This window comes from Fusarium mangiferae, assembly GCF_900044065.1.
Source record: "Fusarium mangiferae strain MRC7560 genome assembly, contig: FMAN_scaffold002, whole genome shotgun sequence".
Lineage (NCBI taxonomy): Eukaryota > Fungi > Ascomycota > Sordariomycetes > Hypocreales > Nectriaceae > Fusarium > Fusarium mangiferae.
In genome coordinates, this window is record NW_024573922.1 from 2,291,651 (window position 1) to 2,305,243 (window position 13,593).

Consider the following 13,593-nt stretch of genomic DNA (forward strand, 5'->3'; position numbering starts at 1 on the left):
CTATTTCGTGCCTTTTGACCGCTGCAGCAACCCAAGTTTGACTGCGTTGCAAATGTAACTAAGTTACTACGATTTTTTTCTTCTTCTTCTTTTTTTATTAATAGAATTCTTAACTACAGAAATATGGCAGTGTCTGGGGATCCAAAAGAGATATACCGAAACGCGCCGTTCAGTTCATTCCACTGTCTCCAGCTGGGTCCCCGCAAACGAATCCATGTCTTTGGTGGTGTCCGTAGACGCCGGCGGCCGAAGCCGGCTCTTAGTTATGGAAGCATCACCAACAAGGCTGCTAAAGTGACCTCAGGGAGCAAGAAAACATCAGACTTGATATAAGGTATTAAAATAAGCTCAGCAAAAGATATACTACCTTGAGCTTTACCTAAACTTATACGAGGTTACCCAAGTCTTTTTGTCATTTGGGATCGAAGTGCTAGAGTGAATGGTAGTGGAGCATTTATATGCAGGACACAATCGACATTGTGGGCTTACACTTGACAAGGGGCTCTTATCTTGTACGAGAATTACAAAGAAAAGGTCATCTTAGCCTACAAGGTACCAAATTGTTGACAAAGCTCAGTCATCTTGAAGAGGTATTGGAGATAATTACCAATGTTGGTTAATCAATCGCCAACCCTGAAACTGGAAATCCGACTCTATTCCAATAGAAACCAACACAATATCCGGAACTAGGTCATATCTATATACAAGAAACCCAATCTCGAACCCATATCACCAAGGTACGAAGCGTGTATCAGCACCATAATATCTCCACGCATTTCGGTTCCAAGTCAACAGGGACATCAAGCTCTCTTATGGTCTCATTGAGCCATGACCTCTCTTTCGCTTCCACACCAACTCCAACAAGCCTGACTCTCTTTGAGACTATCGCCCCATCTCGTGTTGTCCCATGCAGAGTGAGTTCAGTCTGGCTCCCGGCAATGTTGAGTTCACCTTTCAGCTCTGCCAATGTTTCATTATGGCCGTTTCGAAGCTCGAAAATACAACATCCATGGTCAAGTTCGACAGGGTCCGAGCAACTCAAGCTGAATACGATTGTCACATCACAACCCAAACGCGAAAGCTTCTTGACTGCCATTCTAGGCCCTCCAATCGCCTTGAGTGGCATATCGAGACGAAGGTTGCATATAGACGAAGTACCAAGTGCTCTGACTGTGCAGTTACGGTTGTAGAGTTGAAGACTGGTTTCATTGTCGACTATGATGCTCCGAATAAAGGCACAGTAGTTGGTATAGTCGGTGATCTCGATGCGCTGTTCCTGGGCAACAAAGCCTGTCCCCCAGACACTCGTTTGGATTTGGGGTAACTTGATCCGTCCAAATACGGTCCCGTTGAATGATAATGATGCCTCCGTTGATATGATAGTGCTAGAGATCGTCCCTGTCCCAAATATGCGACCCTCAACAAAAAGATCGAAGGAGCTAAAGCATTGGCATCAGCAAGCCATAGCATAAATGGAGGGCGTTACGCTTACTCTTCAGTAGCATTGCTGATCTTGAATCGAGTGACTTGAAGCTTTGCAAGATCCAGCAGATGCTGTACAATAATATCCGCAATGCCTAAGGTTGTATAAGGTGGCCTTCTGTTACGGTTTTCAGAATCAAGGGCCGTCCGGGCATACTGTTTGAAGAGAGGAGAGCCGGAGATAATCATGACGGGCGCTGGGGTATCTAGGAAAGAAGACTCAGGACCTTGATCCTAAATGACAGAAGCACTGAGGTAACTTAGCATAGGCTTAGGATACCTTTTGCTGAGTTTATTTTGGCACCCTATATCAAGGTCCGATGTTTTCTTGCTCCTCAAGGGGGCGGTTTGCTGCGGGCAACGCTTTTGAGATTATTTGACTGGTAAACTTCAGAATCGATGTAAAGTTAACTACAAACGAATATGAAAAGCAATAGAAGGGAAAGAATCATGGGAATTGAAGCGACGGGGTTGAAGCTTGGGAGTTCATTGCATGTCTATGCGTCAGCTACAAGCGTATGGCAGATGTAAGCACTGTTCGATAAAGATTCGAACATGTACAAATCAAGGCCGTCTCATATATAATCGAGATAGAATGTCAAGACCATCTTGAATTCCGTTCGAACTATGATTACCTGCATGCAGATATCTGACTGTGTGCCCGTCCCCATCCATAAACTCATGCTAAATGCTGAGGAGCAAGGCGCATAGATATAAACACCAATTCATTGCTGACGTAAGACCAATTAGAAAACATTATTTAGTTCTTGGTTTATTCTTCACCGAATGGCAATGCCTAGACCCAGTTTCCTGTCAGCTTAGAGTTATGATCAGTTATACACCTGCTGTGTCTGTTGCTGACCATAACACATCTAGGTTAAAATAGGCAGAAGCCATCTTCTTCAGACAAGGTATCAGATATGTCTAGATTTATCCAGAAGTCTTATTAAAAAGAGTATCCGAAAGTTAGCAACACGTATACCTAAGTCAAAGTATTTGAGCAAGATAAACATGGTAACATGGTGTGGGTGGACTTGAGCTCACAATCTCTAATATTAACTACTTACCTATATCTTTGCTTGTTAAATCGCCTGGCCACTGTTTTTATTTCGACCAATGTTAAGCGCTTGGTCGTTCAGCATTCTATAACTCATGGGATGCATATCAAGAGTGTTACGTCTGAAGAGAATCCGAATGGCGGGCAACATACTCTGTTTCATTCAAGTACTCAAATTCTACATTGAATCCACGCATGTCTTCTTACTCTCCGCCGATGTGGCATGTATCAGGGCTGTAACAGAAGTCACTGACAACCAACGCTTCTGGGTAATGAAAAAGTATGTCTTTCAGCAATGAACTTACCACTGAGTGATTCTCATTCATTACATCGAGTAGCTTAGCCTGACCATCTTGGCCCCTTATTACCCCAGACAGAGCAAATACGTTAGCCAGTAACAATAACAACTAAACGCACCAGGCAAGAAGCACATGTTCAGATCAGTACAATTACCTTCTATCAGATACCTCACGAATCAAAGGCTTGCCTTGATATATAGACCTTACAAGCTACCCAATAGGTAGATAGGTATATTGACAAATCTTTGTGATCAGAGACCAAGATCCCACTACATGATCTCAGTATGATTCTGTCACATGTTGGCATTGAGATAGTTGGCTTAGCCCGCCAGTAATTAATTTAGCATCACTGACGTATCCAATGATTTACCCATTGATTTATCTCATATCTGAATGACATGTTCAGTTTTTCCTCCCAGAACAATTCCAGGCCTAGTATGGTGCGCTGTTGGTAGGTCAGACATGAGATCGTCAGTCAAGCATTGAGTATGGCCCATTCGAGGGAATTCTTCCAAACCATTAAGCTAGATCACAAATTCAAATAGCCACAGGATCACAATCATCACACGGCATAGTAGGAGTTCGGATTAGCGGCACGGATCCTTCATTTAGACGTGCCTCGGTGGGCGTTTGGCATAAACATAGAGGTCTCGTCTCACATCACTGAAAAGATTGACGTCTTCACGAATCTCCCGAGCAATTATCTCGTTTCGACGGCGGCAAACATTGACCCTGATGAAAATGATTCCGAGGTTCTAAAACCCTCAAACTCCCACGGTGTCCCCCACGCAACGCAACCCAGTCACACGAGCGAAACCCATGGTAGAAATTGCCCTCCATTTTTTATGAGTACATGCCGATACCCTTCGAAATGCATCTCATTCGTGACCACCCAAAGGAAATGGGTTCGTTTAAGAAGGGGGAGCAGCACCACGTCCACGGCCAAAACCACCACGGCTGTATCAATTGTTAGCAGTTCGTCCCGTGTCCATCAACTTCTCAAAGGCCAACTCACAACTGAGGAGCGAACTCGCCGGGAGCACCACCCTCCTTGCCCTCGCCAGCATCCCTTCGTCGGTATCCACCCTCACGGTCACCTCGGTCACCACCACGGCCACGGCCGAAAGGTCGTCGCTCGCGCTCACCCTCACCGAGCATGCCACGGGGAGGAGCGTGCGATCGTTGTTGCTTAATGTGGGTAGCGGGAACGATCTCAGCGGGGAGGTGAAGCCATTCGCGGAGGTAGTCGAGACCCTCGGGGGTCAGGGTGTAGTAGTAGTATTGCCAAGAGAACTGGGTCTTGACATAGCCGCGAGAGTTGAGCGACTGCAGAGCCTTGATAACGAAAAGGTTCTTGGTGTCGATATCAGGGTGCTTGGGAAGGTTGAAGTCCTTCTGGGCGACGAGAACACCCTCGCGGAAGAGGTACTGCCGGGAAACTGTTAGTTATGTGCGCTATGATTTTGTGCTCTCTTCCGTAGCTCGCGATTCTCCGCCGTCGTCGTTGCGCAGAGCAGCTTGGTGAATGTGGTGGTTATTACCTCGTGGATCTTCTTGCGGTCGGCCTTGGGGATCAACATCGTGGCGGTATTTGCTGCTCGTCGGAAGGGTCGATGTTGGAAGGTGGCAGTTTAGGAGGGACGAAGACGACTTCTCAAAATGATAACTTTTGTGGGCGGAAACCCTACTAGAATTTGGGTAGCGAAGTGGGGTGGAGACGTGGTTGATCTGAGGCTGGTTTCACGTGATGAGGACGACTGCGATGTGGCTGGTGCTTGTAGGTGTGGCAGTCGGGCAGTCGGGCAGTTGATGAGAGGCCCCGCTTATCTGCAAGGTGCAAGCCATTCCATTGCATGACAAACAGCCAAAGCGACGTCGAATCTTTGCGACAGGCCTTCTCAATCATTCATCACAACGGCCTCCACTTTCTTTCGAAACGAATACACCCCATACTATACCATACCATGTCCCCCCGAAACGTGAACGTGCTGGTCACTAGCTTCGCTGGTCTAGGACTACCACCGACCCTCGTTCTTCCGCTGGCATCATCGACAACAGTTACAGAACTGCGCGAACGCATAGATGATCGACTCCCGACGACTCAGTCAAGACTCATCCTCACCACACTATCCAACAAGCAACTTCCAGCCTCATCAAACGCTCCCATCTCCAGCTATCTCACCGCTGCCGACGATGAATTCCTTTCCTTGCGACTCGCGGTCCCCCTTTGTGGTGGCAAGGGTGGTTTCGGATCTCAACTTCGAGCCGCGGGTGGTCGCATGTCTTCGCGCAAAAAGAAGAGCCAAGAGGACCACGGATCTAGCCGAAACCTGGATGGGCGACGTCTGCGTACTGTAAATGAGGCTAAGGCTTTGGCTGAGTATCTAGCTATCAAGCCCGAGATGGAAAAGAAGGAGAAAGAGAAGCGCCGTGAGCGTTGGGAACAGATCGTTCAAATGTCCGAGCAGAAAGAAGCTGAGATTAAGTCGGGCAGTAAGAGTCGCCTTGACGGTCAGTGGGTCGAGGACAAGGAAGAGAGCAGCGAGCGAACACGAGAGGCTGTTCTGGCTGCCATGAAGGCCGGTAACTACAAAGACAACTTGCTTGGCACATCTCACGACTCAAGCTCTACACAGCCAAGCAACGACCAATCCAGTTCAGACGAGGACAAGGGTACATCATCCGAGCAGTCAACGCCGCCCCCCGCCGAGGGAGCCAAAGCCGACAAGGGCAAAGGCAAAGCTACGACGTTCTTTGGATTCGACGAGGACGATGAATTTATGAGTTCAGATGATGAGGATGAGGGAAAATGATGGGTTCCATCAACATGATCACCAAATTGGGGATTGGCCATTACGACTCTTATTAACCAATCTCATCAGCCATGTTTTGGATTACCGAGCATGCGACCATGGAGTATTATTTAGGAATTTGAATTGCCAGCGCTTTTGCATGAGCCTCATATAGCTAAAATGATATCAATAATCTCATTCGACAATCTACCACTCAAGACTCGAGGCGTCATCACAATGCGGAAAGCCAGGATTTAAAACACAACAGTCAATATTTGGGTTAGCTTTGAAAGCGATATCACAAATGATACAATTGCAGTGTGTCTGCTCTGACTCTTCTAACATCCACTAATCCATCCGATCTACAGGGTCGGCTTAAGCGTCGAGCTTGACGGGGAAGTTTCCAGCCTCTGCGCAATGCGTTAGTCTTAGTTCGAGATCGATTGGAACCACTGGGGTTCAACTTACCGCGCTGCTCATCCCAGCGCTGATACCAGCCGGAGGGGCAGAGAGATCGGTAAGACAGCCAGAACTAGACCTCAATTAGCCGTGGACATCGCCGGTGGAAGTAATGCTCGGCAACTCGTACCTGGCGGCAAGGCGCAAAGTCCTCACCCTTGGCGAGAATGCACTTGTGGTAATCGACGTAGTTTTGCCAGCAGTGCTTGGTCTGGTTCTGGTTGGGGAAACGAGCGTCAGTGCCTATGAAGTGTTAGATCGAATCGTGCTAATTGATGCAATTGCCATTGAGTATCGTCGCCGGGGTCGCGTAATCGCAGTCTGTCGTCGAGAAGAAATCGGTGGTGATGGTGGTGGTCGAGGGATTCGGGCTTACCAGCTACATAGAAGTGTTAGCCTCGGAGCCAAATCAGGTCATTTTTTCGAGCCCGCATCGGCAGTACCAGCAGCGGGATTATCAGGGAAGCAAACATGGAACATACCAGTGACGAACTTGAAAGGCTTGGTAACAAGTTCCTGACCGTCGTCCGACATTGTGAATAGCGTTTTAAGAGGAATTGATTTGGAGGAGGGGAGATTCTTCTGGGGTCAATGACGGCGAGTATGGAGCTCGGTGCGTTAAGGATGGAGAGGTTGAGTAGGTATCCAATGCGTCGACGTTAGCAGAATGGATTGGATGGGTGTCGGCTCGAATCAAATCAGGTGGTTCGATTTCCTTCCGGGAGAGCTCAGTGTGTGCCTCAGGCTACCTCGGGCCAATGGCGTATGGCGTAAGGCACCCATCTCGACTGGTGGGCCTGCTAGGCTCTAGCAATTGCACATCAGCAGATGTTCGTTCGCTCGGCCAACTCCAAACACTCCTTCCAAGGCCGATAATTTCCAATTGAACCATCACCTCTGGACTTTGATTCCTTAGACCCTCCCCACTCACTCCAAGATGCGTTCTACCACTGCTCTTCGAATGTTCAGGCAGACGCCTCGCATGTTGCGACCCGTCCCCGTGAGTATCTCCAATTCTATGCAATGGTCTGAGGGAACGAGCTCTTTAGCCCTCGGCTCAGTATGACATCAATTGCTGACCCAGCTTCGTTTTATAGAAGGAGGACCAGGCTGGTACGTAACACTACACGTTCCCGACGATGCTTAATCGAACGACCCGATCCTACAAATGCAGATGCGAAACTACCTCCATTGGTCTGCATACTGACAGAATCCAAGGCCACACCATCTCTCAGCGTCTCCGAAAGCTCAAGCAGATCCCTCCTGAGCTGTACCCTCTCGGTAAACCACTACGACTCGATTGAACCATGTCTTTGTCTAATATCTATATCTAGCTGTCGTCGTTGGCTTCGCTCTCGGCGCTGCCGGCTACTCCATCTCTCGCAAGTTCCTCGTTGATAAGAACCTCCGTCTGGCCCGACAGGGTCCTGCTGGCCGCCACGATGCTGGCCATGCTGAGGGCCACGCCGAGGGCGAGAGTGAGGGTCACTAAGTTTGGCATAAAGATAGGGATGCTATTGGGGAAACGAAATTGTTTGCATGTCCACATGTCCTCGGAAGGACAGTACTGTACATTTCAGATGAGTGCAGTTGTAGGGAAACCCATCAGGTATAAAATCTGAATATTCTCGGTGATGATATGTCATCCTTACTCGCCAGTAACCGTGAATCCAATCCAATGCCTTGAACGCCTTCGCTATGCCGGCAATAAGCTCAATAACAAACCTCCAACTTGCATCCTCATTCAGGTTTTGGTCCTGCAACGTCGAGTTGTTCTAATCCTTGCATGGGGTCTGGGCCAGCACCTGGCACTGCTTCCTCTTCATCTGCCGCATGCTCGGCCAACCATCCCTCCTATGAAGCATGTTAGTTTGCTTGTCATTCATTTCGATTATAACGCACCTTCTCCCAAATAGCTGTTTTACTACCAAGCCCATCCTCTGCGCTTTTGGGTGCCTTGGCCTGTGATACTTTGAGGACCTTTCCGAAAAACTCCGATTGATCCATGTTATCAATAGCCTCCTTCGCATCAGCTGCGTCTTCGAACTCAACATAGGCGAATCCTCTGTGTGTCTCTGTAGAGTTTGGCGCATCGGGTTCTGGTACCTTGACCTCGACTATCTCACCGAATGGGATGAAAGCGTCGAGGACATGGCTGTGAGTTGCCATTTGAGATAGTCCGCCTACATAGACAGTGGCTTTCCATCGAGCTGCGTCTGACATTTTGGAATGATTTATGCGCTTTTGAGTGACTGAAAGAAGAATGGATGGTGTCAACGTAAGCCTGAAGGCCCTTAGAGTTGAACTCATAGCATTCACTCGAGGTGCGCTTGAGAGGTTCTGTGCTCATCACGTGACCATTAGAGCTTTCCGATCTCGACTTACAACATTTGGCTTCCGGCCGTTTCATGGCTCAATTCATGCACAGTGCTAATATAAATAGTTCATATTCTCTTTAAAGATGTTCCTTGAGATATAATTGATAGTCTTGAGACAAGCAGCTTCTCACATTAAGGCATATGCTAACCTTGAGAATCCTGTAAGTCAATCTGACTAAAACAGTAGCTGGCAATAAATCAAATACCGATTGACCTTAGAAGTTCAAACGTCCGCATTTTTGCCATAAAATTACTTATTCATAATAGTACCTAGTATTTAATATATCTCTGGCTTCTCCCAACTTATTCCCCTTTTCACTAGTACTCACGTATCTTTGAACATCATCCTCACCTCGGATACCAGAAGCTGATCAAGCTGTCTCTTCACGTGACAAGAAGCCCCACCTTCTGGACAGCTCAGGAGGCACGGACGTGGCCACAGGGAGCTCAGGACTCAGGAGGAGCCAGGTAACGGGGGGAGAGCCAGCGAGCCTGCAATCTGGCATCATACCTCCCCTCCACCGACCTCGCCCTGCTTCGTTCGAACTCCTTTCGAAGCATTACTGCGGGCAGAGGCGACGATTCGTTGAGAACTGTATGGAGTTTGCTCAGCCGTGATTGTCCATTTTCTTGTCTTTTTTACTCGTCTTCTTATATCAAAACATCATCCTGAGCTGGTATACTTGTCGCATTAGCCCCTAAACTCCCCACCATCACCATCATGGTGCGCCTTCGAGACATTCCACGAACGGCCGCCTTCGCCTGGTCACCTGGTGCTGGCAAGCCAATTCTAGCCACCGGTACTCATGTCGATTCCCCTGACGAGAGCAGCAAGCTCGAACTCTGGGATCTTGCCCTGGACGATCAACAACAAGGCCTCGAACTACAACCTGTCGCTAGCATCGACACCGACGCTAGGTAGATACCCAAGAATGCGCTTTTGAAACCCTATGTTCTGATCAACACTTCAGGTTTTACGACGTTGCATGGGGTCCCCCCAACGATGATCACCCCAGGGGTATCATTGCTGGTGCCCTCGAGAACGGCTCCCTAGACCTCTGGGATGCCGAGAAACTTATTGCTGGAGAGTCCGATGCCTTAATTTCTCAAACATCAAAACATAGTGGTCCGATCAAGGCACTCGAATTCAACCCCTTGAAGCCTCAAATCCTGGCCACAGCTGGCGCCAAAGGGGAGCTCTTCATCTACGATGTCAACGATATTGCCAACCCCTTCCGACTCGGCAACTCTACTGCCCGATCAGACGACATCGAATGCCTCGCATGGAACCAAAAGGTCTCACACATTCTCGCCACCGGTGGAAATGGTGGATTTGTCACTGTCTGGGACCTAAAGACTAAAAAGGCTTCTCTAACACTCAACAACAATCGAAAGGCTGTTAGTTCCATTGCTTGGGACCCCAACAACTCGACGAAGCTCCTGACAGCTACTCCTGATCACAATTCCCCTGTCATCCTTTTATGGAACCTACGGAACTCCAATGCTCCCGAGAGAACGCTTCAAGGCCACGAGTCTGGTATTCTATCCCTGTCTTGGTGCCAGCAAGATGCCGACCTCTTGTTGTCGTCAGGTAAGGATTACCGTACCATCGTGTGGAATCCCAACACTGGCGAGCGCTATGGCGAACTGCCAGAGGCGACGAACTCCGCTTTCCTCACTCGGTTTAACCCTCACAACCCCAATCTTTCGGCAACTGCCAGCGCCGACGGCAAGATCACAGTGCAGACTCTCCAAAACACCAATCCTGATACTACGAAGGCCGCGGCTGAGAAGAACCTTGACGATGAGGACTTCTTCCTCCACGCTGCTCAGGACAAGCCTCAAGACTCCTCTTGGTCATTGGCCAAGGCTCCCAACTGGTTCGAGAGGCCCGTGGGTGCTTCATTTGGCTTTGGTGGAAAGATTGTCGTGTTCAAGCCCAATGCTACTCAGCCCGGGCAAAAGCGTTCATCAAAGATCTTGATCACCAATTTCACTGTTGACTCTGACATCTCTACTGCTAGCCAAAAGTTCCAAGAGGACATCGCTTCTGGCAAGATCTCTGAAATCTGTGCCAACCGGGTTGATCAAGCCAAGACTGATGAGGAAAAGGCTGATTGGAAAGTGATGGAGACTCTTGTTGGCGAGAACCCCCGTAGCAAAATTGTCGAATATCTTGGCTTCAACAAGGACACCCTCACGAATGGCAGTGCCGAGGAGACATCTAAAGTCCAAGAAGGTGAGGAAACCAAACCCTCAGATGAGGATGCCGAACAGAAGAAAGAGAAGCGAGTCTCGAGCTTCTTTGATGGTGCTGAGGGCGATAGTGACGACTTCTTGTCCAATCTTGCCGCTACAAAGGGTGCCAAGACTGATAATCCTTTCCAGCTTTTCAGTGACTCTGATACCACTGTTGAAAAGAACGTCACCTCTGCCCTGATGTTGGGTAACTTTTCCAAGGCAACTGAACTCTGCCTCAAGGAGGACCGTTTCGCCGACGCATTCTTGATCGCCAACTGTGGTGGTCAAGAACTTGTTGACAAGGTTCAAGCTGCGTATCTGTCCCGCAAGAGCGGTACGCCAAGTTACATGCGTTTGCTCGGTTCTGTTATAGCTAAGAACCTCTGGGATGTGGTCTACAACGCCGATTTGGAGAATTGGAAGGAGACCATGGCTATTCTTTGTACATTTTCCGACCCTGATGAGTTCTCTGACCTCTGCGAAGCGCTCGGTGACAGAATCAATGAAGACGGCGACCGAAAGGATGCCTTCTTCTGCTACCTGGTTGGATCAAAGCTCGAGAAGGTGGTGTCCATATGGGTTGACGAGTTTGACGAGGCTGAGCAGGCTGGGTTGAAAGAGGAGACTGAAGACTCCACGTTCTCAGTTCATGCTAGGACTCTGCAGAATTTCATCGAGAAGGTCACCGTCTTCCGTCACACCACCAAATTCCAGGATAACGAGACAAGCTTGACCTCGGATTGGAAGCTTTCCGTTCTGTACGACAAGTACACCGAGTACGCAGATATTCTGGCTGGTCACGGTCAGCTAGAGACCGCTCAGAAGTACCTCGATCTTCTCCCCTCCAACTACCCCGCGGCGGAATTGGCAAGGAGCCGTGTGCGTCTCGCTACCAAGAAGCCTTCTGCTCAGCCCGCTTCACGGGTGCCAGCCTCATCAAGCCGGACTTCGTCCAGGCTTCAACCTGCTGTTGGCTACCAACCTCCTCAACCCGCACCTGTGGTTGGCACTGTGCCTAGCTCTGTCCCAGCTAATCCCTACAGCCATATTGCCCCAAGCCCGGCTGCTCCTCGATCAACTGGGTCGCCGGCACAGCAATATCAGCCCCCCTCAAACCCTTATCAACCTCAGAACAGTTATGCTCCTCCCGTGCAAACTGGATATGGAGCGCCAGGTGGTTATCAGCCTCCTGCTCAGCCGGGTTACGGTGCTCCCGCCCCCTTAGCACCCCCACCGATGAGCGGCCCTCCTCGAAACACAACCCCTTCATCAGTGACACCTGCAGCCAAAATGAAGAACATGGACAACTGGAATGATGTCCCTCTTGTCACCAAAGCACCCCCGGCGCGCAGGACCACTCCCAGTGTCCAGCCTATCACATCTCCTTTCCCTGGCCAACAAGGCACAGGTGTGCCTCCTCCACCTCCTGGTGCCTCTCCTTTCGGACAGCGAACTGGGTCGACTCCCCCTCCGCCACCTCCCAAAGGATCAGCGCCGCCTCGCGTTCAGTCACCTCTCGCAGCTCCTCCACAAAACTTCCAGGCTCCTCCCCCTCCTGCTGCCAGTAGCCATAACACATACGCGCCCCCTCCCCCTGCTGCCGGCGCGATCCCCCCACCAATGCCCAATGTCGTTCCTCGAACAGCATCACCGTACAATGCTCCTCCAGCAGGAGGCCCCCCAACTAACCGATACGCTCCCACTCCTGTAGCACAGCAGCAGCAGTACAGCCAGCCCCCGGGGTCTGTACCTCCTCCTGGAGCCGCAAGTCGTCCTCCTCCGGCTGGCTCATTTGGAGCTCCTCCTCAGCAGTCGACGCCTCATAACCAGTATGCTCCCTCTCCATATGGTGTCCCTCCTGCTCAACAATCTGCACCTCCCACGGGGCCTCCTCCGACTGGACCTCCTCCCATGAGCCGACCTCCTGGTGGACCTCTCGCTGCTTCCTCTCCCAAGCCAACTCCTCCTCCTCCCCAGGCTTCGGCCCCTCCCAAGGCCAGACATCCTGCGGGTGACCGCTCGCATATCCCACCCAATGCCCAGCGTTTGGTAGACATCCTAGACCAGGATATGCAACGAGTTGCATCCAAGGCTCCTGCGACATTTGCACCCCAAGTCAAGGACACGCAGAAGCGGCTTGGTTTGCTCTTTGACCATCTCAACAACGAGGAACTTGTCAAGCCTGATACAATTGAACAGCTTACTGAGCTTGCCAATGCTATTGAGGCCAAGAATTACGAAGGTGCACACAGGCTTCAGGTTGAGCTTCAGAGAGACAAGACTGAGGAGTGCGGCAACTGGATGGTAAGTTCTCGTTGTGTCATAACTCGGTGACTATGCTAACTCGCCCAACAATAGGTCGGTGTAAAGAGACTGATTAGCATGAGCAAGGCTACCCCGTGAGCAATCTTCTTTTCACTATAACACGACTTACGGTGCCTTGCTTATGGGTCATATATGGAGGGTGCGGATGTGATGTTGAATAGCTTAGCGCGGGGTGCGTGGTTCTACACGAAGACATCCACGCCGAGGGTTTGGCAGATAGAGAAAAAAATGACGATGTTATTGTGTGCCTGTCTATTTCATAATACTATCATGCCTCCAAAACTCTGGTATATTTGTGTAAATACTATCTCGTACTCAATTATTGAATCTTCGACTTGGCTTCCCCTGATTCGACAGATGAAAGTGTCCTTTGATAAAGAAATATGATTGTTTCAGTGAAATATTGAAGTATAATGTCCCTTCGGGATCAACGTTTCATGACAATACATTACATACAAACTCAAATACCATTTATTTATGAGCTAAAAGGAAATGTGAGGCGTAGCGATATCAGCATGTAAACCTCCAGGGTAAGTGACTCGTGTCAGTTTGCCCTATGA

General features: G+C 49.5%; 6 protein-coding genes across 6 annotated transcripts; 3 read left to right on the forward strand and 3 right to left on the reverse strand.

The window, feature by feature from the left end:
- Positions 1–751: 751 nt before the first annotated feature.
- Positions 752–1,671, reverse strand: FMAN_05938 (uncharacterized protein; the record flags this gene model as incomplete). Its single annotated transcript, XM_041827344.1, has 2 exons — positions 752–1,439; positions 1,493–1,671. The coding sequence occupies 2 exons, from the start codon at positions 1,669–1,671 to the stop codon at positions 752–754; spliced, it is 867 nt and encodes a 288-aa protein (XP_041678316.1).
- Positions 1,672–3,749: 2,078 nt separating this feature from the next.
- FMAN_05937 (putative 40s ribosomal protein s10-b) lies at positions 3,750–4,418 on the reverse strand (the record flags this gene model as incomplete). Its single annotated transcript, XM_041827345.1, has 3 exons — positions 3,750–3,795; positions 3,854–4,266; positions 4,380–4,418. The coding sequence occupies 3 exons, from the start codon at positions 4,416–4,418 to the stop codon at positions 3,750–3,752; spliced, it is 498 nt and encodes a 165-aa protein (XP_041678317.1).
- A 384-nt stretch (positions 4,419–4,802) lies between these two features.
- Positions 4,803–5,651, forward strand: FMAN_05936 (uncharacterized protein; the record flags this gene model as incomplete). The annotated part of the gene is made up of 1 exon (XM_041827346.1): positions 4,803–5,651. The coding sequence occupies one exon, from the start codon at positions 4,803–4,805 to the stop codon at positions 5,649–5,651; it is 849 nt and encodes a 282-aa protein (XP_041678318.1).
- A 1,375-nt stretch (positions 5,652–7,026) lies between these two features.
- Positions 7,027–7,581, forward strand: FMAN_05935 (uncharacterized protein; the record flags this gene model as incomplete). The annotated part of the gene is made up of 4 exons (XM_041827347.1): positions 7,027–7,089; positions 7,187–7,202; positions 7,308–7,370; positions 7,424–7,581. 4 exons carry the CDS (start codon positions 7,027–7,029, stop codon positions 7,579–7,581), a joined length of 300 nt encoding a protein of 99 aa, XP_041678319.1.
- Positions 7,582–7,829: 248 nt separating this feature from the next.
- Positions 7,830–8,312, reverse strand: FMAN_05934 (uncharacterized protein; the record flags this gene model as incomplete). The annotated part of the gene is made up of 2 exons (XM_041827348.1): positions 7,830–7,943; positions 7,992–8,312. The coding sequence occupies 2 exons, from the start codon at positions 8,310–8,312 to the stop codon at positions 7,830–7,832; spliced, it is 435 nt and encodes a 144-aa protein (XP_041678320.1).
- An 876-nt stretch (positions 8,313–9,188) lies between these two features.
- On the forward strand, positions 9,189–13,111 carry FMAN_05933 (uncharacterized protein; the record flags this gene model as incomplete). The annotated part of the gene is made up of 3 exons (XM_041827349.1): positions 9,189–9,385; positions 9,439–13,012; positions 13,067–13,111. 3 exons carry the CDS (start codon positions 9,189–9,191, stop codon positions 13,109–13,111), a joined length of 3,816 nt encoding a protein of 1,271 aa, XP_041678321.1.
- Between the last annotated feature and the right edge of the window lie 482 nt (positions 13,112–13,593).